Source organism: Xenopus laevis, chromosome 8L (assembly GCF_017654675.1).
Source record: "Xenopus laevis strain J_2021 chromosome 8L, Xenopus_laevis_v10.1, whole genome shotgun sequence".
Classification (NCBI taxonomy): domain Eukaryota; kingdom Metazoa; phylum Chordata; class Amphibia; order Anura; family Pipidae; genus Xenopus; species Xenopus laevis.
Genome location: NC_054385.1, coordinates 35,478,434 through 35,504,847, shown reverse-complemented (window position 1 = coordinate 35,504,847; position 26,414 = coordinate 35,478,434). Strand labels below are relative to the sequence as shown.

The 26,414-nt window shown below is 38.7% G+C and overlaps 1 protein-coding gene across 5 annotated transcripts in view; it reads right to left on the bottom strand.

Moving 5' to 3' along the window:
• The window catches only part of LOC108698334 (disks large homolog 3), a 113,775-nt gene that overhangs the window by 29,924 nt on the left and 57,437 nt on the right, over positions 1 to 26,414 (bottom strand). For all 5 annotated transcript variants that reach the window (XM_041572690.1, XM_041572689.1, XM_041572691.1 and 2 more), the window contains 7 exons: positions 24,995 to 25,048; positions 15,842 to 15,892; positions 15,503 to 15,627; positions 15,219 to 15,388; positions 14,803 to 14,939; positions 14,544 to 14,688; positions 12,673 to 12,826 (listed from right to left, as the gene is read on the bottom strand). In XM_041572690.1, the coding sequence (XP_041428624.1) occupies positions 12,673 to 12,826; positions 14,544 to 14,688; positions 14,803 to 14,939; positions 15,219 to 15,388; positions 15,503 to 15,627; positions 15,842 to 15,892; positions 24,995 to 25,048 (836 nt within the window). The remainder of the gene's footprint in view (positions 1 to 12,672; positions 12,827 to 14,543; positions 14,689 to 14,802; positions 14,940 to 15,218; positions 15,389 to 15,502; positions 15,628 to 15,841; positions 15,893 to 24,994; positions 25,049 to 26,414) is intronic.

The window sequence follows — 26,414 nt, the reverse complement described above, 5'->3', positions numbered from 1 at the left end:
CTTCTGCATTTTAACTGCTTTTTAATGGGGGTCACTGGCCCCTGGAGCCAAAAACCATTGCTCTATGAGGCTATCATTTTATTGTTATTGTTACTTTTTATTACTCATCTTTCTATGTTGAGCCTGTCTCTGATTTCTGATTTCAACCAATGCCTGGGTGTCCTAGGCTAAATAAGACCCTAGCAACCAGACAGCTGCTAAAATACCAAGTGGAGAGCAGCTGAACAAAAAGCTAAAACACTGAAAACAATAAAAACAAAAAATGAATACCAATTGCAAATATCGATGTCTACATCATATTAAAAGTTACTTTGAAGGTGAACTACCCCTTTATACTGGAATGTTTCTCTGTTGTTCATATAAAACAGTAAAAACCTAATCCATCTAGCTCTGTCCTGATAATGGGACAGCTTGCCTTCTGAGTTCTAAGAGTAAATAAAGGTAAATAAGCTCTTGTTTTATTAACCTGCTGTACAGCTTCCTTCATAAAGTAGGTAAAAGCATCTTAAATGTCAGGCCCTGTCTAAACCCCACTTGCTTTATAATAACCTAGTACCATCACCCCTTGTACCCTGTGCCAGTACTGAGTAGGAGCTGTGATGTTCCAATGGGACCTAGAGAATAAAACGGCTAGAACAAGGTTTAAAATTAGAAAAACTCTTGTTTATTTTCCTCGCCATTTTCATGAGAGAAATGTCACAGTGTTTTTTTCTGTTCTTTGGTATTTAAGATATGTGTCAAGGTATGTTTATGGAGAATAGGATTAGTGTTAGCGTTACACTGACTTCAGTGGCAAAGAAAATAGAAAAAAGTAGAGTCATGTAAAGATCTTCAAACAAATAGTGATGTGTCAGTTGGGTTAAAAAAATCTTGGCAGGTCCTGAAATTCTAAGTAACAAAAATAGCTAAGGAGATCCAAGAAAAAGTAATATGTACATTCGTTTTTGGTCCCCAAAATGTGGGCCATTCTATGTTTACAGGTTGTCTACTAGACACAGTGCTCCAGCTCCCACTTGTGCAGTTTAAAGGACATTGAATTAGGATTAAAATCAGTACATCCCGTACATCCCTGATTATTTATATAATAAATTCATAAGCTTAGATTAAACATGGGTGATCTGTTTTATAGGAGAGGGAAAGTCTTTTTACACTTGGGGGTGCCAAATGTTAGGCACCCCCAAGTGATTGTATTGATTTACCTGAAACCCTGGGCCGGTGCTCCTATCAGCAGAAATCTGTACTGGCCCAGGGTTATTCCAGTGAGCACCACAAAGCGATCCTCTTCCGTCTTCCTCTTTCTTCAAATTTCCCGGGGCAGACGCATGTGCAGTAGAATGAAATAGCCAACCTTTTTAGTTGAAGTTCAGCTTTTCGCTCTACTGCGCATGCACAGCCACGAGAAGAAAGAGGAAGATGGAAGAGAATGGCTCCGTGTTGCTCACTGGTATAACCCCAGGCCAGTGCAGTTTTCTGATGATAGGAGCACCGGCCCAGAGTTTCAGGTAAGTCAATACAATCACGTGGGGTGCCTAACATTTGGCACCCCTAAGTGCAACAACACTTTCCTTCTCCTTTAAGGGGTTGTTAACTTTTAGTATGATATAGAGAAAACAATGAAGACCAATTGAAAAGTTGTTTAGAACTGGCAATCCTATAACATACTAAAAGTTAACTTAAAGGGGAACACAAAGGCACAAAGTAATAGTCCTAAACCAGTCTGTCTAATTTTTTAGCATGTAGCAGGCCGATTATTTCTCAATGGGTATTTTCATTGTCCGACTTTTATTAAAATTAAATCATACAGAGAAGTCTACGAGCACCTTGAGGAGACTGGGGGCCAGAAAAATCCCTTGAAGGTCCAGCTTCAGCTTGTAAGCTTCCATTTGGACTAAGCCGTAGACAATTACCCAGATAAATATCAGCCTTTGACATAATGGGACGTGGGCTGGATTCACTTGTAATACAATATATAGTTTTCTGTAGTTTATTCACCTTTAAAACATTTTGTTAACAACTCCTGGTAACTTTCCGTGTTCTGAACACAGTCTTCACAAGCGTCACTTATTTTATAAGCCATGTAGCCCCATAATTACCCAGGAGTAAATGAACGAAACTGAATGTCTTTGAGCTGACTCATGATGTTAAGATGTTGGGAGAAAGTGGAGATTAGGCGTACAAGCTTAATGGAGGAAGCAAGAAAATCCATGTGCTTAAAGTTTGTCTTTCATATGAGTACGGGTATATACCCACAATGGCTTTAAACAGCAGTTGTCTTATGGTCTGTTTCAGCACATTCCATCCTACCGCATGTGTTATTTGAACCCATTATTCCCTGCAGGACTGTACCTACGGGAACAGAGACAAATGCTGAATATAATAAAAAATTGGCTTGATCTATTTTTTTCTTCTTTCGTCATCCAGCTCCATCCATTTGGGTACAGACCAGCTAGGAGAATGGGATCAGTGAACAAATGGGCAGCAGAGTGGTGTAGTGATTAGCAAGGCTTTCTTGCAGCATCAGGGTCCTAGGTTCGAATCCAGCCAGGGGCACTATCTGCAACTATCTAGATACTCCTCGGTCTACATACAAAGGTTAAATATGGCATCTGAGCTGTGTATTGGCACAGATCTGTCACAAGCTGACGAAAGGGCAATTCTAATGTCTTCCTTATCTGCTTCTCTATCTCTTTTTTTCCAGGCCTTCAACATTATTATTTATATTTTATATTATATATTTATTATTTATAACCACTCGTGATGTAAAGACTGGACAGCAGGCATATTAACATAAGGTATGTTTACAGGCTCGTGATTGCTCTGGTTTAGGAAGGTAGAAGGAATTCCTGTGTAGTTGTATATTAAGAGAACTGGTTTTACTGGTTCTGTGTTTGTTATATATTTTACATATAGAAAAGAAAATGGAAATGCGGCATTCACACTCTCCAGATGATACAGACTTTCCATTTGGGAGCTGAATAAAGAATATACTTAACAGTAGGGATGCACCGAATCCAGGATTCGGTTTGGGATTTGGCCAGGATTCGGCCTTTTTCAGCAGGATTCGGATTCGGGCCGAATCCTCATGCCTGGCCGAACTGAATCCTAATTTGCATATGCAAATTAGAGGCAGGGAGGGAAATCGCATTACTTTTTGTCACAAAACAAGGAAGTAAAAAATGTTTTCCCCTTCCCATCCCTAATTTGCATATGCAAATTAGGATTCTGATTCGGTTCGGTATTCGGCCGAATCTGTCCTGAAGGATTCGGGGGTTCGGCCGAATCCAAAATAGTGGATTCGGTGCCTACTTAACAGGGCATATTACTGTTCTATACTTTGTGAAAACTTCAGTGCATAGAACATTTCTTGCTGAAGAAAACAGGGCGGTGCATTCATCCAGTAAAGCTAAGCAGGCAATTTCACAATTCAGTCATAATGAAAGACCACTGGTTAATGGAAAAATAAACCTACCCACCCTACGTGGTAACCTCACGTTACAGGGTCCCTGACTCTACTACAACCTTATACATCCAACTGTATTAACCCCCATGGGCCTCCCATTGGTTTTCTTTTAATTAGAGCTTATAAATATGGCTTATCAGGGTTTTTTCATTGGAAAACATTGTGAAAAATCCCTGTCATAAAAAAAACATACATATACAAATATGTTGTGAAATAAGGCACCCTGGGCCGGAGAACATATTTGTTTTCCTAAATACTAATTAAAACATATAATTTATGCATGTTTTACATAGAATGTAATAACTGTAATCTTGTATATCCCTCACTTTCATAACATGCTTCTTAATTTGTACACATATAGTGGTAATATATGTTAATGGGCATTAAATAGAAACATTTTATTATAGTAAAATAATATTAAAATATGTTATTTGCTGATAGATTTTACGCTATCTAGAGCAGGGGCCTGCCTCCAGTTTTGGCAAAAAAATAAATTCCTTATTGCCATGTGCTTATAGGGGCTGGTCCTTTAATATTCAATTTCACATAGTTGTTAATATTCTGATATTTGTATTCACTATTTTCAGCGTGAAATTTAAAACACTGATTGTTGAACCATTGTATTATATATGACTAATCCTGTTCTGCTTCCTATTGATCTGGAATATCCCAGATCAATAGATTTACTGTACATATGTAATACCATTAGCATGTGTGTGTGTGCAAGGCATCAGAATGGGCTTGGTGGCAGTAGGGAAATAATAATCCTTTGGTTATAGCTTGAGAGGGCCTCTTCTTTATGGGACGAGCCAGAGGTGTGACTTCGGACCCTCCATGTGAAATATAAAGCAAGTGTTACCCTTGATTGACAGTTGAGAGCATGCTTAAGCAAGAAAACTGTCAGTAGGGCCAAATATTGGCTGAACCTCTTCTAGATTTCCTGAATGCTTTCTAATAACACCCTTTCTCTTTTTAGATTGTAAGTTCTATTGAGCAGGGCCCTTTTAACCTCTTGTATCGGGTGTATATTTGTATGTATTCTATATGCTCGGTGTATACACCCTTCTATTTTGCAGTGCTGCAGAATATGTTTGTGCTTTAATAAATATGTGTAATAATAATAATAATAGCACAGCCTGTTTTGTGGTTGCATGAACATACATGCTGAGAGGAGAGCAAGGGAGTTGGTCTTTCACAGGAGGATCGTTGTCCAGCATTATGCTGATTTCAGCAGTTATACTGTGTATGAGAATTGTGTATAATTGTGTATGGTATGAAAGTCCATAAAGGATTTTATGGAGTGGCATAAAGCCCAACCCCAACTGCATTGGTTTGGTAACTCTGGGGCTGATTATGAGATACAATCGGTTTTTCAATTTCCAGGCTGATGATGTAAATTTGAGCATATGCACAAATGAAGGGGAGGGACAGGGGTGACAAACGGCAGCAACCTAGGGGTGCCTGCTATGTAAATCCGGCCCTGGGTATTCCTAGGTGTATGTGAGCTAGTGGGGAAATGTGAATTCGTCGGATTGTTAAAGGGCTTACATTACATTTACATTAACTTTTAGTATGATGCAGAGAGTGATACACGTGATTTAAATTTTTTATTATTTGTGGTTTTTGTGTTATTTAGCTTTTTATTCAGCAGCTCTCCCCTAGCAACCATGCACTGATTTGAATAAAAGACTGGAATATGAATAGGAGAGGGCCCGACTAAAATGATTAGTGATAAAAAGTAGCAAAAACAATAAATGTGTGGCCTTACAGAGCATTTGTTTTTAGATGGGGTCAGTGAAAGCTGGAACAAGTCAAAAGAAAATTCAAAAACTATCAAAAAGAAAAAATGAAGGCCAATTGAAAAGTTGCCAGGAATTAGACATTCTTTAGCATACTTGGGGCTTACAGCTGGATTTCCAGTAAGGGGCCCCAAGAGATGCAAAGGCAACACAAAGGGGCAGGACTTGTGAGAGAGAGGGCAGGGTATGGGTAGACAAAACAACATGTGTATCAAAGCCCTTAGCAATGTGAAAACTGAATAAATATATTAAGATGTTGATTTGTTTATACTTCTGAGTATAACATTTCTAGAAATAAATGATTATATTTATATTAATAAAATTCATGATGCATAATTATATTTTGAAAGACTGCTTTTTTTTCTTAATACCACCATATTCTTTGCTCCCAGGTTATTCTTCCAGCTATCTTCTGTAGTGGAGTAAGTTATACAAGTAAGGGGGGCCCTAGGTATCAGATTGTCTTGAGGTTCCCAGGTAGCTCAGTCTGACACTGGTTTTTATCAGTGTATTGGTCATGAACACAACATCCCTGATGCTATCAGTTCTACTCTTCTGTGTAGGTATAAACTTGTGTGGGAACTACTGATTGACTGCATTACTTATACAGTGTGTACAGAGCACTACTGCCTCCAAGTGCTCAGCTATGCTCAGTACAGACCCAGAAAATGCAGGAATATAATTAGAATTCAGCTATAAACCAGCTCAGCCTCAGCCAGGAAAATATAAAGCTAAATCCAGAATGCCACGAAGGATTGACAAAATGTCTTAAAACAGCAAATAAAAAACAAAACATATAAATAATGCAGTGTTTATACAACATGGTTGCTGTATCACCCCACAATTATATTCTGCTGGCCCGGTTACTATTCATTGTCTCTGCAGCCTTGCTCTAGGCATTTGTACATATTATTAATCAGCCCTGTAACATTCATTTATTTTTTATGTGTTCAGCTTTGAACAGATGCAATGGTCAGCCTCAAAAATATTGCTTTTGGTATGTTAAGTGCAACTGCTTTTTTTTAATTGGTCCTGCAAATCATAACTATTTAATGGCTATTCCAATGATACCTTACCTCAGGGTGCCTGTAAATATGGTTTATTTAGGGTGGGATTGAGTACAGTATTCACCAGTGTATCTTCCATGGATTTCAGTGGACCTAAACAGAGTTAGACTGACCTGCCAGAGGTTCTCCTGGTGGATCCAGCCTTGGACAAATTTGGGAAAAAATACCATCTTTCTTTCTTTCTTTCTTTCTTTCTTTCTTTCTTTCTTTCTTTCTTTCTTTCTTTCTTTCTTTCTTTCTTTCTTTCTTTCTTTTTCTTTCTTTCTTTCTTTCTTTCTTTCTTTCTCAGATATGGGGCTTGTCACTCAGAATGCTAGGGGCCTGGGTTTTTCTGGATAAGGGATCTTTCAATAATTTTGTTTTTAATACCTTAAATCTACTAGCAAACCATTTAAATAATAAATAAACCCAATAGGATTATTTTGCCTCCAATAAGGATTAATTATATATAAGTTTGAAATAAGTACAAGGTACTGTTTTATTATTACAGAGAAAAAGGAAATCATTTCTAAAAATGTAGAATATTTGGATAAAATTGAGTCTATGGTAGACAAGCCTCTGGTAATTCAGAGCTTTTTGGATGACGGATCCCAAGGGTCTTAGCTTCTATTGGTATATTGTAATTAGACTAATGAAGGCAAATGTCTCAATACCACCCCCTGCTGCTGCTGTCCGATTACCACCCTGCTGCAAATAAACGTATATGGAGAGGAAAATGGTTACCATGCTACAATTCTGTTCTAATTAGTTATATATAAATGTATGGTTAAATAATGTATGAAATATATAAAGATAGTCACATGAACATACAAGTTCTACACTGGCTATTGGTGTTCTAATTTTGTACTTATTATTGCCCTCTAATGTGTGACTGGGCAGTAATACAATTCTGCATTTAACCTTTACTCGGGAACCCTAGTTATATAGTTACTGTGACAGTCTGTCTGGCATGAAAAAGTACAGAATAGCATGCATTTAAACTGTATGATATGGGCTGAAGGGGGACACCTAGTTCAGACAGGGTTAATATTTCCTCTAAGTCAGGTAATTTGTGGCAGCTGAGAGCAGAGCTATTGCTGAACGTAAAATGGGGTGTGCGCCCCTATGGGCTCTTCCTGGTATTTCTGGAGGAAGAGACATGGTCCTGGTTGTTCCTAGAGTGTGAGAGGAAGCCTGAGAGTGGACCAAAGGGCCTTTGGAGTGTGGGATATAGAGAGTGTCTGACAACTGACAGAGAGACAAAGTGCCTGAGCGAGTGCCAAGGGACCTGTGACTGCGCCTGGAGAGAGGCCGAGACTTTTGGAGAAAGTGCAGAAGTGCGGCTGACTTGCCATCTGGCTGTGTGGCTTGACTTACAGAGAGAAGTGATCTCTGAACTGTGAGCAACAGGGTGTTAACCGTGTGGTGGTCCCGAGTCATGGAGAGACACTTGGGTAGTCAGGAAGACCATAATCTCATGCGTTCAAGATGGTTATATTTTTGATGTCATATTGCCATTTGAAAACAACCACCCTGTTAAAGGGTTGAAGGCAAAGTCACAATTTTCTGCATCTTTTAATGTCTCTTCTCTGCATAAGAAAACTGCTTGGCTAACATTATAAAAGCTAATCGTATCCATATTACATACAGTGGTTAATTTGGGTTGGCAAATGAACCCCTGTGCACATATATATACACTTACTTATACAGACCTATCTAAACAGGGTCGGACTGGGCCGGTGGGACACCGGGAAAAAACCTGGTGGGCCCCCAGCTCTAGTGGGCCCCGCCGGCCCAGATCCGCACCCACGCATGTGCGAGTGTGCGCTTGCATGAAGAAGCCCCGTGGGCCCCTGGACCCCCAGTCTGACCCTGTATCTATACACTTATATAAACCTATATAAACTATATACAGGTATGGGATCCATTATCCGGAAACCCATTATCCAGAAAGGCCATATCCCAAAGACTCAATTTTAGACAATAATCCACATTTTTTAAAAACAATTTCCTTTTTTTTCTGTAATAATAAAACAGAAGCTTGTACTTGATCCTAACTAAGATATAATTAATCCTTACTGCAAGCAAAACCAGCCTATTGGGGTTATTTAATGTTTACATGATTTTCTAGTAGACTTAAGGTATTCCCGAGCATTCTGGATAACAGGTCCCATACCTGTACCAAATTCTATACTAACTAACAGTAGAGCCAATAGAGGGGTATACGTCCATTTTAAGTAACACCAGAAGAAATTCAGCAATTGACCTTGCCAGAGGAAAATGCTGGTGAGTATAAGGCTCTGATACCATTACATTTTCATTGTGCCAGACAATTACTTTGCTACATGTACATATTATAGGGTAGACTCATGACTTGCTGCAAAGGACAGAAACATTGATAGGTAAATAATTAATATACAGTGTTACAGTATATGGCATCATGCCATGTTTTAGGGTGTGGACCAGATTTTATTTGGTGAAAGCAACTAAATTATACTGAGAATAAAGAGAATGTTCATTACCCAACCCAAATGAAAATGTCATTCTTATTCTAAACCTAAGAGGTTTTTGAACTGGGCAGAATTTAATTGCTGATGCATGTTAGGCAGAGCTATTAATTAGCACAGGGCTATATTTGCAGACAGCTGCAATTGGGCTCTCTCATGCTCATAAGCATGTCATGTCCAACAGACACCTATTCACTTAATGGGGTGGCAGATCTATGCCAGACAATGAGTGATAGGTACCTTATTACAGAGTCTCGCCCCCTGCAATTTTCACAGCAAGAAGCAACGATGGAGTCACATTGCAATGTTAATTGTAGCTGTACCGAGGATCTCATATCCCATATTAACTGCTCACACGGCTTCATAATGAAGACGGCTGGCGACTATTTTTATTTCAGTGGTGATTTCCCTTTACATAGCAGTGATTACAATTCATTGTTCTTCGAGAAAGTTCATTGTGAAGAACTGTGAATTCTCTGCAGCCCCACATTTGGTGTTCCCCCTTTTCATTGTGGAATACAACGAAGGGCTGCCATGCACCAGTTGACTTAGAATATCATATGTTTGATATTGTAGTTTTGCTATATTATATATTATGTGCTAAGAGAGAAGACATTTATTTATGGGGCTTCACAAGCAGATGGATAATCACACACTGCAGATTATAATTACCATATTGCATGGCAATAGTTGGCCCATGTATGATGCATTTTTTAAAGCATGAGTATTTTGCTCATTATCATGGAGTACTATGGGTTGTATTGAAAAATATGCAGCTATCCATAAGAACTGTTCCTATGGGCAGTGGCACACCATGACGTTTGATCTCTTTAAACAAAAAATGCTTAATATGGGTAGTATGTAATAGAAGGTATACCTTTTAAAGGGGTTTGTAACCAGTATGGTTGTTTTAATAAAAAAAAAATAGAATCTGGGTTTTATGATTCATTTTGAAATGACTTTTATTATACAGATTTTCATGTGTGGGTGACAGGTCCCCATAAAAGAAATTGAGTAAGCCAGGCCTGATCCCCAAAATCAGTGTCTAACTGCTTGGAAGATTTACTCGAGGGCGAAGTAGCTAATGCTAGCATCAATTCGCTAGCGTTACCGCCCGCAGGGACATCGCCAATTTAATAACGGGCGCAGGCGTCACTTTGCTAGCAAAAATAGATAGGCGCTAGCAGTCATTCACACAGTCATTCGCCAGGGGACAATTCACTCTGTCTAATGGACATTACTCCGCAAAGTCAATGAAATGTGGATTTTACTGAACGTTACCTCTTTCGCCAGATTTGCCTTCGCCAGCTCAGACCAGGCAAAGTGCACTGGAGTGCATAGATCTTCCTTAATCTTCTGTTACTTACATCATATTTTTTAGTGGAAAAAGCGTTTAAGTCTAAAAAACGCTGGCGTCTTTTCCTTTTTTCAGAGTGATTGCCTGCAAAAGTCCTTAAAAATGTTCTGGGTAACCGGGTTCCCCCATACATTTTCTTACACATGGAACATTAACTTTACAGTGGGCTTATGTGTAGGGCATTATAACAACTTTATTTTCTTTATTAAGGTTCCCTGGACTTGTGTAATGTAATGTATTTGCTGCAACATATATACGTCCATTCAACTTTAAATTTCCCGCAGTATGCAAATTAACCTGAGTGCAAGACCTCTAGTGAATTTGCGCTAGGCAGAAATGAACGCTAGCGCATCTTCACTTTAAATTGCTCGCAATGCCGAAGTAACGCCAGCAAAATGTCGCCACCAATCGGCGCCCATGACGAAACTCCACATTCCAGTGACTTAGCGTTGTCTAAGCAAATTTTCACCTGGTGAAGTGTCGTGATGAGTGCAAAGTGGCCGCTGGCGAATTTTCACCCTTGAGTAAATCTGCCCCCTAGTGCCGGGCTGCTTTTGGAAAACTTTCAGGGGGGGAGAAAAAAGGTATTTTTTGTTTTTTTACATTTTAGGAAAACATTAGAAAAATAAAACATAGCAATTTATTAAAACATTCTTTGTAATGCACTATTTAAACAGTGAAATTTGTTAAGTTTACCTTTTCCTTTGAGGCTTGTTGATAAACGTGTATCTACACAGTGACTGTGCTTTACCTCGGGGCATTATACTTAAGTAAACAGTGCAGTTAGTAGAATATCAAGTCATGCTGAGATTCATGGTTTCTAGCTAATCCCTGCAATCTGCCTTTGTCACCAGCCGCCTCTTCCCATTTTAGGTGAAAAAATACCCAAGTACAGCAGGTAGGGCACAGTGAGAAATCATGGGAGTAGGCCAGCCAGGTGCAACCACATTAGAACACACATTGGAGCATCTGCCAACTCCCTGCACGCAAGTTAAAGGGTTCTGATTAAGTGACAGCACACAATGCTTTGTTTTCTGCGAGGAAACATGCTCCCCATGGGTGACAAAGTGCCCCAAAAAAGCTTTCCATGGCAGTGAACTGGAATTAGCACAAGTTACAGAAACATCTAGAATGTTAGGGATGTGGGATAAGGTGACTTTCTGTTATGTTGAGCACCATTCCTTAGGGCTACTCAAACATTTTATACAGAGGCTTCTCAGAAGACTGATGATTTATTTTGCTTGCATTCATACAAACAGCAAGGACACTATGACTTTACATTTTGCCGATTTTTCCCAGTTGCAAGAAATAATAAGAAATGTCCTATTTAAAACAGTAGGCAGAACATATGTTCAGCCCAAGCCCTATTCATTGAACTCATGTTAAGAAAAGGGGTTATACTGCCTTTATAACATTCATTTATGCTTGTAGATCGTTTTTTGTAATTAGGATATTTTTGGAGATGTCAGTGTTGAGGTTCTGAGCTCTATGGATAACGGGTTTCAGGATAATAGATCCCATACCTATTGTACAAATCCTTGCAGACTTATCTAACCCTTTAGTCAGTATGTGATTCTTTTTGATAGACTCCATATTTATCATGTTAATGGATATTAACCATAACCTCTCATACACACCAGCACACTGCTTATATCCCTAATAATAAATAAAACCTCCAGAAAACATGCTTTTAATAACATAACAAGTCACTAAACCCAGATAAACAGAACAATTTAAATGTTTGCTAAGCCCAATATAACTGCAGATAAAGAAGTGTCAGAGGGCGGGAGTAGGAAAAATTGTAGCATGCAGCTCTCAAAGAACCAAGGGTCAGATTCCTTTCTTCCAAATGTTGGCTTTAAAGCCAGTGCACTGGAAGATCCTAGCATGCTGGGACATTCTTGGCACATGAGAAGTACATGTTTCTGCTAGATACTGATACTGTAGTTGAACTACACTAAGCATGATAAGTGTTACAATTATAACTTGTATTTTATATACAAATTATATATTTACAATATATATATATATATATATATATATATATATATATATATATATATATATATATATATATATATATATATATATATATACATACACATATACATAAAATAAAGTACCCCTCTTGTAAAATATAAGGATATTCTAAGTTACCGAGGAGTTCCATGACCATATAAAAACACAAGGCTGAGTGTTTTTATACAGGTCATGGAACTCCGAGGTGACTTCTGATATCATCATATTTCGCAACAGGGGGTATTTAATTTATTATAATATACAAGCTTCAGTGAGTCATGCGACAGAAATGACATCACTAAGCACTGATTATAATTGATGACATCACTAATCACCGTTTATAAGGATATACAGTAATTGACAGGATATTCCTGGCTCTTGTGTATTATATATATGTGTAGAGTTTATATTAGCATGTCACATGATTATTCCTCTAGATTATTCTGCTCTATATACAGTATCTCATTCATAAAAAAATGGTTACCTGGTAAAGTCTTCTTCTCCAAGCATATGTCGAGGAACTGGGGAGAATCTGGATGGGGTAACTTGGGAAGGTGGATAAGGTGACTTGCTTTCTATACTGCTCAGGTATCCCCCCAGATTGGAGTTATGGCTTATGTGGTTATCTACTGTGAAAGCTGAAAAAATATAATAGTAGATATACAACAAAAAAAGAGTTAGAACAGGGACATGAAAGGTAATGTAGAAGAAAGAAATTGGCTGTGATTTAGTCAAATGGTATGTAGTGGAAATTATTCAAGACTTAATTATTAATGCGCCAATTTAATATAAACGATAGGAACCAATAAGGTATTTTTTTCTTTACCTAGACCCATCAAGACTATTATATAAGGGCCAAAGTGTTTCAGCTGATTGAAAGGCTTGTTTTCAAAACGGATACTGATACTGTAGTTGGAACTACATGAAGCGCAATAAGCTTAATGTAAAAAGAATTGTAACCTTTACATTATATACAAATTACATATTCACAAAATGTCATGTGTATACTTTAATAATCTCACACTTCTGTTGCTGCATCACTTGATTATTCCCTCATAAACAATTTTTACCTGGTGAAGTCCACTTCTCTAAGTATATTTTGAGGAACTTATCGATTTGGTTGGGTATTAGTGCTCATTGCTGCTGCTGAGCTGCCCTAAGTTCTTGCTAACAAATAAATGCGTTTGACTGCTTAGAGGAATTGGCATATGGCATTGGTGTCAAACTACTGGGAATGTTGGATAAATCTGCCCCTTATTGTGCACTTAAATTAGGTAACACATTGCATTTTCCACCACAGGCATAGATAAGCCAATGGAGAAAAGGCCTATCCGCTCTCATCTGCTGTGTCAACAGAATCAGCCTGTCAGTGGATGAGAGCAAATTGTATTTTATAGATACGCCAGCAGAGAAAACATCATGGGGCAGATTTACTAAAGGGCGAAGTGGCTAACGTTAGCGACTTTTCACCAGAAATCATATCCGCAGGGACATCGCCAATTCACTAACAGTTCGCTAGCGAAAGAGACTGTCGCTAGCGTTCGTTTGCACTCTATCGGCAGGCGACTTTTTGCTGAATGTTACCTCTTTCGCCAGAGTTTCCTTCACCCACCTTAGTCCAGGTGGACTGCTGAAAAAAAGCTACATTTTCCTCAATCTGATGTCAGTGACATCATGTCTTGTACCACGGGAACATAAAAAGTGTAAAAAACGCAGGCGAAACTATTAAAAAATTTTGTGTGAACATTTTTTTAACACATTTGATGGGTCTGCCACATATATTTTAGGGTGGACTCATGTCTAGGGCATTAGAGGAGCTTTTATGTCTTTATTAAGCTCCCTTGGACATTTTTAATAAAAAGTGACCGCTTCAAGCATTTACACCAACATCTCTAAAAAAAAGACGTATATACGACTTTTATGCGCCTTCCCTATTCAAATTGACCTAAGCGTAAGATTACTAGCGAATTTTTAATAGATACAAACGAACGCTAGCTAGGACACACAAACGTACGCTAGCCAGGACGCAAGCATTTTAGTGAATTAGTGTAGTGGTTACGAATTTGTGACTGGAGAAGTGGTGCGAAGTGGTGCGAAGTGTGCGAAGCGGTCGATGGCAACAATTCGTGTTCCAAAAGGCTGTCGAGAGACCCAGGATACTTGACATTTTATATTTACAAGCTAAAAATATCTCTAATTATTGGTTTACTATTTCTAACAGTAAAAAATTAAATAAAGTCTGAAGTGTATTTTGAATTAGTGAGATGTTTTGGCTGAATAAAAACCCCATAATTTAATGAAGAAAAAAGAATGATAACTCTAAAGCAGAACTTTAGATTAGACAGAACCACTTACTGCTGGCATAGTCAGGTGGCGCATATATCTCATTGATGTGAACAGGGCCAGGTTTGGCGACTTTAAGATAAACCATATCTGAGGTATTCTTCAAAGAAGCTACTGCCGTCTCGTGTCTGACATCCTGTAGATTAGTGTTATTGACCTGTACAAGAGGAAAATATTAAAGGGGAGTTAAGGAGGGGATAGATTCTACTGAGATAAACTAGCATCTAAAGTGTAAACAAGAACACGCCTGTACAGTCTCTTGCATACGCACCGCTAGAAGTCTGTCCCCAATTTGAAGCCTTCCATCTTTCTGAGCTGCTCCCCCTTCAATGATCTTGGTAATATAGATGCTGTTGTCCCCTGGGATGTGCTGGTTCCCAATACCCCCAGCGATGCTGAATCCCAGTCCTGCAGAACACGGATGCAAGTTTTTTTATAATGGAAAATAATAATGTTGCCGTGACCTTGAAAGCCAACATGAGTGACAAGCATGAACTTATAACAGCATCAGACTTTTTTTAATGTCCTTCTGAATCCCAACTGAAGTAGCACCCGGTTCTGTGATGTGCTCCCAACACAATAAGCAGGTTTTATTTATACGTTGCCTTCTTCTTTAATGCCTTCACCTCCTTCTACCCCAATTTCAATTCACTCCTGTCTTCCTCCAAACTCTTATATCAATCTCACCTTTGGGTCCTTTCAGCAGATTGACCTCCATAATGGATTCTGGGGGGCTCTGTCTGCGTCGCACCAAAAGTCTCACCACAGGACCAGCTTCCTTTAAGGCCTCCACTGCCTTACTATGTACGACCTCCGTCACATCCACATCATTTACACGCAGGACACAGTCTGAAACACTGCACAATGAAAACATATTGTGAGTGGCATCATTCCAATGCCAGGTAATTGGATGGCACCTACAGACAAGCAATATAAAGGGTTGACTTGGATAAGCATAGTGAAGCACTCACCTGAGTCTACCATCCATTGCTGCAGCTCCTCCTGGAATGATCTTGGTAATAAATATGCCAGGGTCATCAGGAACATGCGGATTATCAATTCCTCCGGCAATGCTGAAGCCTAGACCCGAATTGCCCTGAAAATAGGAGGAGATGTTTAATAAACCAATAACAAAGCACAAGGGTAATTAGTCCTCTTCAGAACTCATGGTTGAGATCTGTGCATCAATGAGGTGCTTATATGGAGAAAGCTGGGTGAACCTAGATGAGTAAGTTAGTGGGCTGGGAACCTGTAGTGTATGTAAAAAAGCAAACAGTAGTGCGGTCATTTAGATTTTAGGTCACACTCACCCTTTCTAGTACTATTTCTTCATACTTGTATAATGTGTCGCTGCCATTGACCTGTAAGAAAAAGAGAATTCATTAAAGGTTTTCTAGATTTGTTCCTATTACTTATTCAACAAATATACTTCAAAACAAGTAGTCTGAACACTTGTTGATCAGAAACATTTCTGGTAGCAGTCTGTTGCTTTGTGGAGGGAGAGATTGATGGAGTAGAAAACAATGCTGGAAAAACACAGAGTATGTTTATATTCTTTGCTATTCATGATATCACTTAAAGCTAAGGCTAATTAAAAGACTAAAGGAATTTCGAGTAAATTCTAGATGAAAGGCTGCAGGTCTAGAATTTCCTTGGCTAAGACCAAATAATGTGGAACATAATGAGTTAAATATTAATACAGGTATGGAATCTTTTATCCAGAATGTGCAGGACCTGGGGTTTTCCGGATAAGGAACATTTCAGTAATTTGGATCATCAAGTCTTAATTCTGCCAAAAATCATTTAAATATTAATTAAACCCAATAGGATTGTTTTGTCTTCAATAAGAATTATATCTTAGCTTGGATCAAGTACAAGGTAAGGTACTGTTTTATTATTACAGAGGAAAAGGAAATACTTTTAAAAAATGTTGATTAAAATAGTCTATGGCAAGTGGCCTTCCGTAACTTTCTGGATATTGGATCCTATACCTGTAGAAGCAAGGGCAATACCTAGACCTATGTGCATGTACAAGATTCAATTGGATAAGAACAAATGATCACCTAATTCAATTAAAGATTCCCCATGGATTTCAATGAGTTCTCACTGGATAAAACCATATACATGATACCTTTTTCTGACTGAATGGTGTCTGGATTATTAGGTTCTAAGTTGGATGTGGTTTGGTACATTACTGATACACAACTGATAGTTGTTTAGATGTATTTAAAATGTTGAGAGTAGCAAGTGACTGGCAGATTAGGATGACAGATGAGAACAAAACATAGGCAAAAGAAAACAAGCACTAAATATTTGGAAACCCATCTCGTAGTTTATTTAGGTGCCCTGGACAACCCTACAAGCCACCTTGGCATCCCCCTTTGAGCACAAACGTGAGCGTACATTCACAGTGTCGTCACAGGGGAGCATGCGAAGGTGAGGAGCACCAGCAGGGACAAGAAAGTCTGGACTAGGTGTATGTAGAAGGCTCTTCCAGAAATATCTGATCAGCACCCCCCAATCATTGAGCCCTAGGCAGGTACTTCTTATGCCTACCCTTAGTTCCGGCCATGGCTCTTGATATTCATAACTACATTTATGAAATAATGACTGAGTCTGGCCAAATAAACTGCATCTTGAGTGTTGTGTTGCAAACAAACCAAGTTTCTTTTTAAAGAAAAGCTGAATACAGAGCTTGTTTACTAGCCAAAAAATACCCTAAAAGCCTCCATCAGTGTTTGCTTATCTTCATGCTTAACAAGCATCTGACCTGGGCTTTTTGCATAAATACAGCAATGTCCCCCCAGCTGAACTAGAGCACTTTATCATCATACAGTTCATCTGAATAATACACTAAGATAATGAGTATATCCAAGCCCATGGAGATTTCTTTTAAAGATTTTGTATGTGTTGGTCAATGGTTATTCCTGAGAGCAACGGGTGGTAGAAGAGCTAGAGGTACAGATACACTAACCCTTATCAAATATGGTTTGAAATGTTGCAGGTTACTGCTTTTCACATCTGAATGATGGTCATGGGTAAAAAAAAAAGGTTGGGGACCCCCAATCTACATGTAGAAGCCTAAAAGGAAGGTTGCAGGCTACACTGACCACATAACAACACGTTACGTTACATTTTAAACACATTCTTAGGCGATTTATGAAATAATTCAACTTCATTTAGCACCTACAGAATGTGACAATCCCATACAAGGGCATAGATTCAGGGTTTTGGGGCCTACAGCAATCCATGTACACATTCATCCAGCCTGCCCAGGCCCCAGTACAACCATGTGAAAAGATGATCACATTACAATGTGCAGGTATCTTTTGGCCAGTTGGGTTATTTTCATTTTTTTCATTTTCAAATTAGATAAAAGTGATGTACCTGTAAGCTTCTGATGGATATGCTGGTTGTGTCTGATGAAAATCTGTTTGTTTGATGGTCATGCTATTAGCAAAACAGATTCTGTATTATATGTTCCTACCGCACACTCGCCTTTCCTCTCACTGCGTTGGTGGTGCTGGTTTCTCCGTTAATTGATTAATTAACCCACCCTGGGAAGGGGAGGGGTTTCACCAATATAGGGACTGTTCACATTTGTATTCTTATCCTGATGAAGGGAGGTTTATCCCCCCGAAACGTTGATCACGAGGTGATATAATAAAGAGGGGTGTCCCCCCAACTGCTGATCATAGCGTGTGTGCGGATCCGTTTCTTGTTTGCTCATGCTATTAGCAACACAGAATGCCAAAGCCCCCCATCAGTTTAGAATCTAAACTTCTAAACGTTAAGCAGACATGGTAATTCAGCTTTCAGGTGATGTTTTAAGAGCTGCCTCTAGTGCCCTGCATTCCTGAATAACCGTTCCAAATGGCCCCAGACTCATCTGCTGTATCTCTGGTTATACATTGCACTGCCATAGACACATATAGACACTTAGGGGCCCATTTACTTAGTTCGAGTGAAGGAATAGAGGAAAAATAGTTTGAATTTCAAATGGTCGAATATGGCTACTTCGACCATCGAATGGGCTACTTTGACCTTCGACTACGACCTTCGACTTCGAATTGAACGATTCGAACTAAAAAATAGTTCGACTATTCAACCATTCGATAGTCGAAGTACTGTCTCTTTAAAAATTTCTTCGACCCCCTAGTTCGCCACCTAAAACCTACCGAAGCCAATGTTAGCCTATGGGGAAGGTCCCCATAGGCTTCCTAACAATTTCCTGATCGAAGGAATATCCTTCGATCGATGGATTAAAATCCTTCGAACCGTTCCATTCGAAGGATTTAATCGTTGGATCGAATGATTATTCCTTCGATCGTAGGAATAGCGCAAAATCCTTCGACTTCGATATTCGAAGTCGAAGGATTTTACTTCGACGGTCGAATATCGAGGGTTAATTAACCCTCGATATTCGACCCTAGGTAAATGTGCCCCTTAGAGAATATTGGGATTAGTTGAGATGTTTTCCACTCAAGCAATCATTCCTAGTCATTTTCACATCATACAGCATGGCTATTGAAAGAAACCATAGACATACAGACACAGTCACATACACATATTTTATCTTTTAGCAAAATACTACGACAGGTATGGGACCTGTTATCCAGAATGCTTGTGACCTGGGGTTTTCTGAATAGCTGATCTTTCCATAATTTGGATCTTCATTCATTAGGGGGCACATTTACTAAGGGTCGAAGTGAATTTGAAGTGAATTTTCTAATTCAAAAACTTCGACTTTCGAAGTAATTTTTGGGTACTTCGACCATCGAACAGGCCAAAATTAGATTCAAATTGAAAAAAATTTGAATATTCAACCATTCGAAAATCGAAGTACTGTATCTTTAAAAAACGTTGACTTCGACACTTTGCCATCTTAAACCTGTCGAATTACTATGTTTGCCTATGGGCACCTCCTAGAACCTATAGCCAATATTTGGCTACGTTTTTAGAAGTCAAAGTTTTTTTTTTGAAAATCATTCGATCGATTGATTGATTAAATTGTTCGAATCGAATGTTTTGAATTCGATTGAAAACAGCTAAATTCACTCAAAAAAAAATTGACTATCGAATTTCTACAATTCGATGTTGAATTTCAAAGTTTTACCACTTCGAAATTCGACCCTTAGTAAATGTGCCCCTAAGTCTACTATGAAAAACATTTAAACATTAAATAAACCCAAAAGGCTGGTTTTGCTTCCAATAAGGAGTATTTGTATCTGTTTTATTATTAATGAGAAAAGAAAAAAAAAATGTCATTATTTGGATAAAATGGGGTCTATGGGAGACGGTCATCCTGTAATTGGGAGCTTTCTGGATAACGGGTTTCTGGATAACAGATCCCATACCTTGTACTACATATAGTATATTTGGCTTTGTCAAATAGTAACAATGAAAAAAAATCTGCAAACCCTTAAAGGGGACCTGTCACCCCAAAAAATTAAACCCAAATCCCTTTTTATGATGTTAATCAAACCAAAGAAGCTTTACTTACACTATATAAATTATTTAAGTCTTATGGCCATTTTGTGAACACTGTTATTAAGGCAAGCTTTGCATCTACCCAACATTTTGTTTATGGGGGAGCTGATGCCCATGTGCCTGCACAGGCTAAATAACTATAGATCCTGAGGACAGAGGGGGAATGTGAGGAGTGCAGTGACATCTAGGAAGTGCAGAATGGAGAGTGAAAGCAATTACTTGCCCTGCCTCTATGTCTAAGGCAAAGGAGGGGCAGGTAATACCTGACTGACGTCTAAGATTAATTAAATACCTTTATAACTGGTATGGATGCTTTATTTAAAAAGGACTTTTATTATAGATATTTTTATGTCTGGATGACAGGCCCTTTTAACTTTCAACACTTCATATTCATACATTTGATTTTGGTTTGTGTCCTGTTTTGCAGAAAAATAAAAAAACAAGACACCCAACCCTTTCTTGAAACCGTCTATTTTCTAACCACAGCTTTAACCCTGTAGGTGATAGACATGTTCATGACGTTCAGCTTTTTCGTGTATCACTGGCCTGCATATTGGAGGGGAAAAACAAGCCAACTATGCAACTTTCTTTATCAATACATACACATATAAAACACATAAATACAGGTATAGGATCCGGCCGGGAAACCTGTTATCCAGAAAGTTCTGAATTACAGAAAGGCCATTTCCCATAGACTCAATTTTAATCAAATAATTAACATTTTTAAAAATGATTTCCTTTTTCTCTGTAATAATAAAACCGTAGCTTGTACTTGATCCCAGCTAAGATATAATTAATCCTTATTGGAAGCAAAACACTTCTATTCCATTTCATGGTTAAATAATGTTTTTAGTAGATTTAACGTATGGAGATCCAAATTACAGAAAGATCCCTTATCCTGAAAACTCCAGTTACTGAGCATTCTGGATAACAGGCCCTATACCTGTACATACCAACATTCACATACATACACAAAACTATGGGACACATTTACTATTGTTCGAATATCGTGGATTAATTAACCCTTGATATTCGACCATCGAAGTAAAATCCTTCGAATATCGAAGTCAAAGGATTTAGCAATATTCGTTCGATCGAAGGAATAATCATTTGATCGAACGATTGAATCCTTCGAAACGAACGATTTCCTTCGATCAGAAATTGGCTAGAAAGCCTATGGGGACCTTCCCCATAGGTTAACATTGATGTTCGGTAGGTTTTAGGTGGCGAATATCGAAGTCAAAGGATTTACCACAAATACAAAAAAGGAAAAATCGTTCGATCAAACGATTAAATCCTTCGAATCGAACGATTCAAAGGATTTTAATCCATCGATCGAAGGATTTGCCTTCAATCAAAAAAAGCTTAGAAAGCTTATGGGGAAGGTCCCCATAGGCTAACATTGATGCTCGGTAGGTTTAAAGTGGTGAAGTAGGTAGTCAAATTTTTTTTTAAAGAGACAGTATTTCGACTATCGAATGGTCGAATAGTCGAACGATTTTTAGTTCGAATCGTTCGATTCAAAGTCGTAGTCGAAGGTCGAAGTAGCCTATTCGATGGTCTAAGTCCCCAAAAAAAACTTTGAAATTCAAAGTTTTTTTACTTCGGATCCTTCACTCGAGCTTAGTAAATGTGCCCGGTAAAGTGTTAACAACATGTAAAGCCTGTCCATGTTCATATAATACACAAGCCATGAATATCCTATAAATGATATTCCTATAAACTGTGCTTAGTGATGTCATCAGTTAGAATTGGTACTCACTGAGGGAATGTGTATCCAATAACTCATGGGAACTTGTGTATTATAATAAATAAAGTATCCCCTACTGTAAAATATCAGGGTATAAAACTTCCATGGCTTTTATGAAAGTACTCGGCCTTCGGCCTGGTGCTTTAATATGGCCAAGGAACTCCTTGGTGACTTCTTATTCTATTCTTAGATTGTACAGTAGTGGGTACAGTTATGCGACCTGTTATCCAGAATGCTTGGGACCTTGGGTTTTTTCAGATAATGGATCTATCTTTAATTTGGATCTTCATACCATGGGGTCTATTTATCAAAGAGTGAAGATAGAGGTCGCCACGGGCCTCTAGAGTGAAATTCCGCCACTTTCATTAATTTCTATGGGATTTTTAAAGGCCTATTTATCAAGGGATAAAAGTGAAAGTCCACACTGATAAATACGCCTTTCAAAATCCCATAGAAATGAATGGAGAGTGGCGGAATTTCACTCTAGTGGCCTGTGGAGATCTTTAACTTCACTATTTGATAAATATACCCACATTAGTCCATTAGAAAATCAGGTAAACATTAAAAAAACCCAATAGGCTGGTTTTGCTTCCAATAAGCATTCATTATAAATACAAGCTACTGTTTTATAATTACAGAGAAAAAGGAAATGATTTTATAAATTTGGATAACACCGAGTCTATGGGAGACGGCCTTTCTGTAACTCTAAGCTTTCTGGATAATGGGTTTCCAGATAATGGATTTAGACGCTTTTAGAGGGACAGTCCCTCTTTTGACAGCTCAACCTACAGTCCCTCGTTTGTACTGGAAAGTCAGGTTTTTCTCTGCACTGAACAGCCAGAAAAAGAAACAATGTTTTTAACTTAATTGGCTTTTGGCAGAGAGCCCAGAACAGCCACCAGGTGCACTTGGAAACTTTTGTAACAATTTCAGATAAACAAATAAGTAATTGTAACAATATATGGGAAAAGTTACTCACGGCTTAAAGGGCAATACACCTTCATTAGCAAAACTGTAATAACTGAAAAAACCACAGAAATGTGTTCAAACTTTCATAACCTGCCAAATTTTGTAAAATGAATATGGTAATTAGGGGGTGTGGTAAAAAAATGTGCACGTGCCAACTTTTTTGTCCCTCTTTTTATTTCCAAAATGTTGGGAGGTATGTTTATTCACTAATTAACATACAATAGGTAATTTACTAACAGAAGAGCAGTGTGCAAAATTGAACAGAATTCTCCAAGTTTTTTTTTAACAACAATGCTGCATTATTTCCCAGAATTCCAGCACAATTGGGGGTACCAGCCAAGTAGTATGTACCGTGTGCCACAACTTGTGAAGGTAAATTAGCATCAGCAATGATGTGCTTGTTGTATCTGTATTGTGCTGACCTCAATGTGGATGTAAATGGCATTAGTTTATGGGCCTGTGTATGGGGCACTCCGGGCTGCATCTCTGGCCGACATCTGGGTGAAGACCCCCACATGGGGTCTTCGCCTAATGGTTCCCCAAATAATTAACCTGATTTGGATGCACACGTGTGTGTCCAAATCAGGACTACTGATGGGCGAATTTGGGGCGTTTTGCTTTGCCAAAAAATGAGCGAATTTCCCGCGAAATTCGAGAAACGGCGAAAAATTTGCGAATTCGACTCATTTTTGACGCCGGCGTCGGTTTTTGGGATGCTGGCGAAAAAAAAATCCAATGAAACGGACGCCGCTATCCATTTTTTTTTGATGCTGGCGAATTTTCACTCAACCAAAATTAAGTCAAAGTTTTTTTTTTTGGTCAAATAGGTCCGTTTTCGATCGAATAGGTCTGTATTCGGCCAAATTCAAATCGTACGAATCAAAGGAATAGCTCACTCGATCGAATTCGATTCAAAGTTTTTCCCAAAAAAACATAATTTTTCCACCAATCCACCAATTGACTCCAAGTAGGTTCTAGGAGGTCCCCCATAAGCTAAAACAGGAGGTCCCCCATAAGCTAAAACAGCAATTCAAATTTCAAACTAATTTTTGTATACTTCGACAAGGGAATAGTCCAAATTCGATATGTCCACCCTTTATGCTACTGTTGTGATGATTTCAATGACTCCTATCACTGAGCATGTGCAGTGCCACTGACATTCAAAACACAGCCTTAAAACATCAGAAGACAGGGAGCTGCTATGGGCAACTATAAAGGCATGGTTAATTACTATTATAGGGCTGGTACAGTTCAGCAATACAGCATTTCTAGCCATATTCTTTTGTAAAGGGATGCACCAAATCCACTTTTTTGGATTCGGCCGAACCCCCGAATCCTTCGAGAAAGATTCGCCAGAATACCGAACCGAATCTGAATCCAAAGGGGAAAACATTTTTTACTTAAAAATCACGCAATTTCCCTCCCCGCCCCTAATTTGCATATGCAAATTAGGATTCAGGTTCAGTTCGGCCAGGCAGAAGGATTAGCCGAATCAGAATCCTGCTGAAAAAGGCCGAATTCCGAACCGAATCCTGGATTCGGTGCATCCCTACTTTTGTAGGCTTTAGTTCTCTGTTTGAAATATTAAAAGCTGAATACATTATATATTTATGTACTGACAATTCCTAAATGTCTTTCACAAGTCTCCTATTGTGTTTATAATCCCATTGCAAGAAACCAGAAACATGGGAATATGGTTAAAACATTTGCCCTGTTCCAGTAATTCGGAGGAGCCTATCGGCAGTTAGATTTAACTAGTCTTAGGTATTAAAAAACAGATGAAGTTTGCAAAGACCATTAGAGCTGAATTAAACCCATTTGAATTTTCAGATCAGCAAGGAACCATGCCTACAAGAGTCTATTGCACTATTTTTTGAATAGTCTGCTGTAAAATGCCATAGAAAGTGATTATTTATTGGGGACTGGTTGGGTCTCTGTGTACTTGTCCCTTTTACAATTTGAAGATGTTTCTGGCCTTTACGATCTTCAAGGGTTTCAGGCTGGTTTTCACTCAATAATCAAAAAAAATCGGACATCAAATTGAAAAAGTCACAGAATTCAATCGCCAATTCAAAAAAAAGCACAATTCGATTTGACGCACAATTTTGCTGTGACTTTTTCCCGCACCGACTTTTCCAATCTGATTTATTGATAAATAAGCTAAATTTGTGAATGGGAGTTAGGTCAACTTTGTTTTAATAAAAAAATGGGAAAAGTAGTAAATACCCCCCCAAATATCAACATTGGCACTCACCGAGGAACCTGGGTCCAGGCAGTCTGTGTTCACCATGAGAGGAGCAGCACCAGCCTGTGAAAGAAAAGGAGTGAACAAAGGGTAAGTAGGCAATTCGTAGTCACAAATGCACCTGTAACGTCAGAACTAGAAATATTCGGAAATGTAATACTCACTAGCTGCAGTTTTGCTACATTCAGCATTTTTTTGTGCCCTGCTAGTAACTCTGATACAAATAGTGCCTGTGTATAGTATTTGCTGCAGTTGCTTTGCATATTTGTGTTTATACAGTGAATAGGAGACATGCAGAGGCTTTGCCACCACTCCTCCCCCTATAGAGTTCATTGAAAGACCACACAGAGAAGTGAAGCTGATAAAACAATGGGCAGTTTGAGGAGAAGCAACTCATTAAACACTGGTACATCAGGATGGAATGGCAATGGAGCAAGGGGAACTGGATTTAAAAGTGACTATGACCTGGAGGAGAAAGGCATCAGGATATAAATCTAAATCATTGTCCCATGGGGTGAGAGATAGTAGGTTATTATAAACGGAAGGGGGGGATGCTTCTCTAGAATCCCAGTGCTGCTGCTCATTGATACAGACACTTGAGATATGGGCACTGGTTTCCAAGCCCAGCAATTTCATCTAAAATGTGTTGCATGCTGGGAACATGGACATGATCAGTGCAGCAAAATGATTCCTATAGTACTTCGCAATGTACACAAAGTGCCATAATGGCATGCAATTGCGAGTGCTATAAATATTCAGCCCATATATATCTGAGGTCAGTGATGATTCAACTTCAGTTGTACTGGATCTACCTAGATAATGTCCATGTCTTGTACTTGTTGCCTAATTTTCATATAGTAAGTAATGCGCAGGTAGAAATATCGTCAGCTTGTGCCAACCATAACCAGCTCTCTGCCAACCCGGCCCTCCAATGCACAATGATTTATTTAACTGCACTTTACTTGCCCATCTCTGTTGTCAACTCAGGCCCACCACCTATCTACAACCCAACAGGTTGGCAGCTTTATTCACCCATAATGGTATAGCTGTAGAGCTGCCATAAATAATATGGTTAGAATACTAGATCTAATTACAACCCTTTTATTTGTAAACATATGTGATGCCCCCAGTGGCTCGGCTGATGCTCAGCACACGCCACTGTCTAATATATTCCAAAATGACAAGCATTTATGGCCATCTTTAAGAAAACAAATCATTACTGTTATAGGGCTACTGGACATCTGGGCTGGTTCGTTAAGCTCATTATCAAAGAGAAAGTCGGGACATTTCAGTAACAAATCCAGGACTGAGCTGTCCCACAAAAAACATCACAGTTGGGAGGTATGGATAAAGCATGAGATATGTCTTTCTCCTTGGAATGAATCTAGCACATTGTATGATAAACATGCAAGCACTGAATCTAGGACTC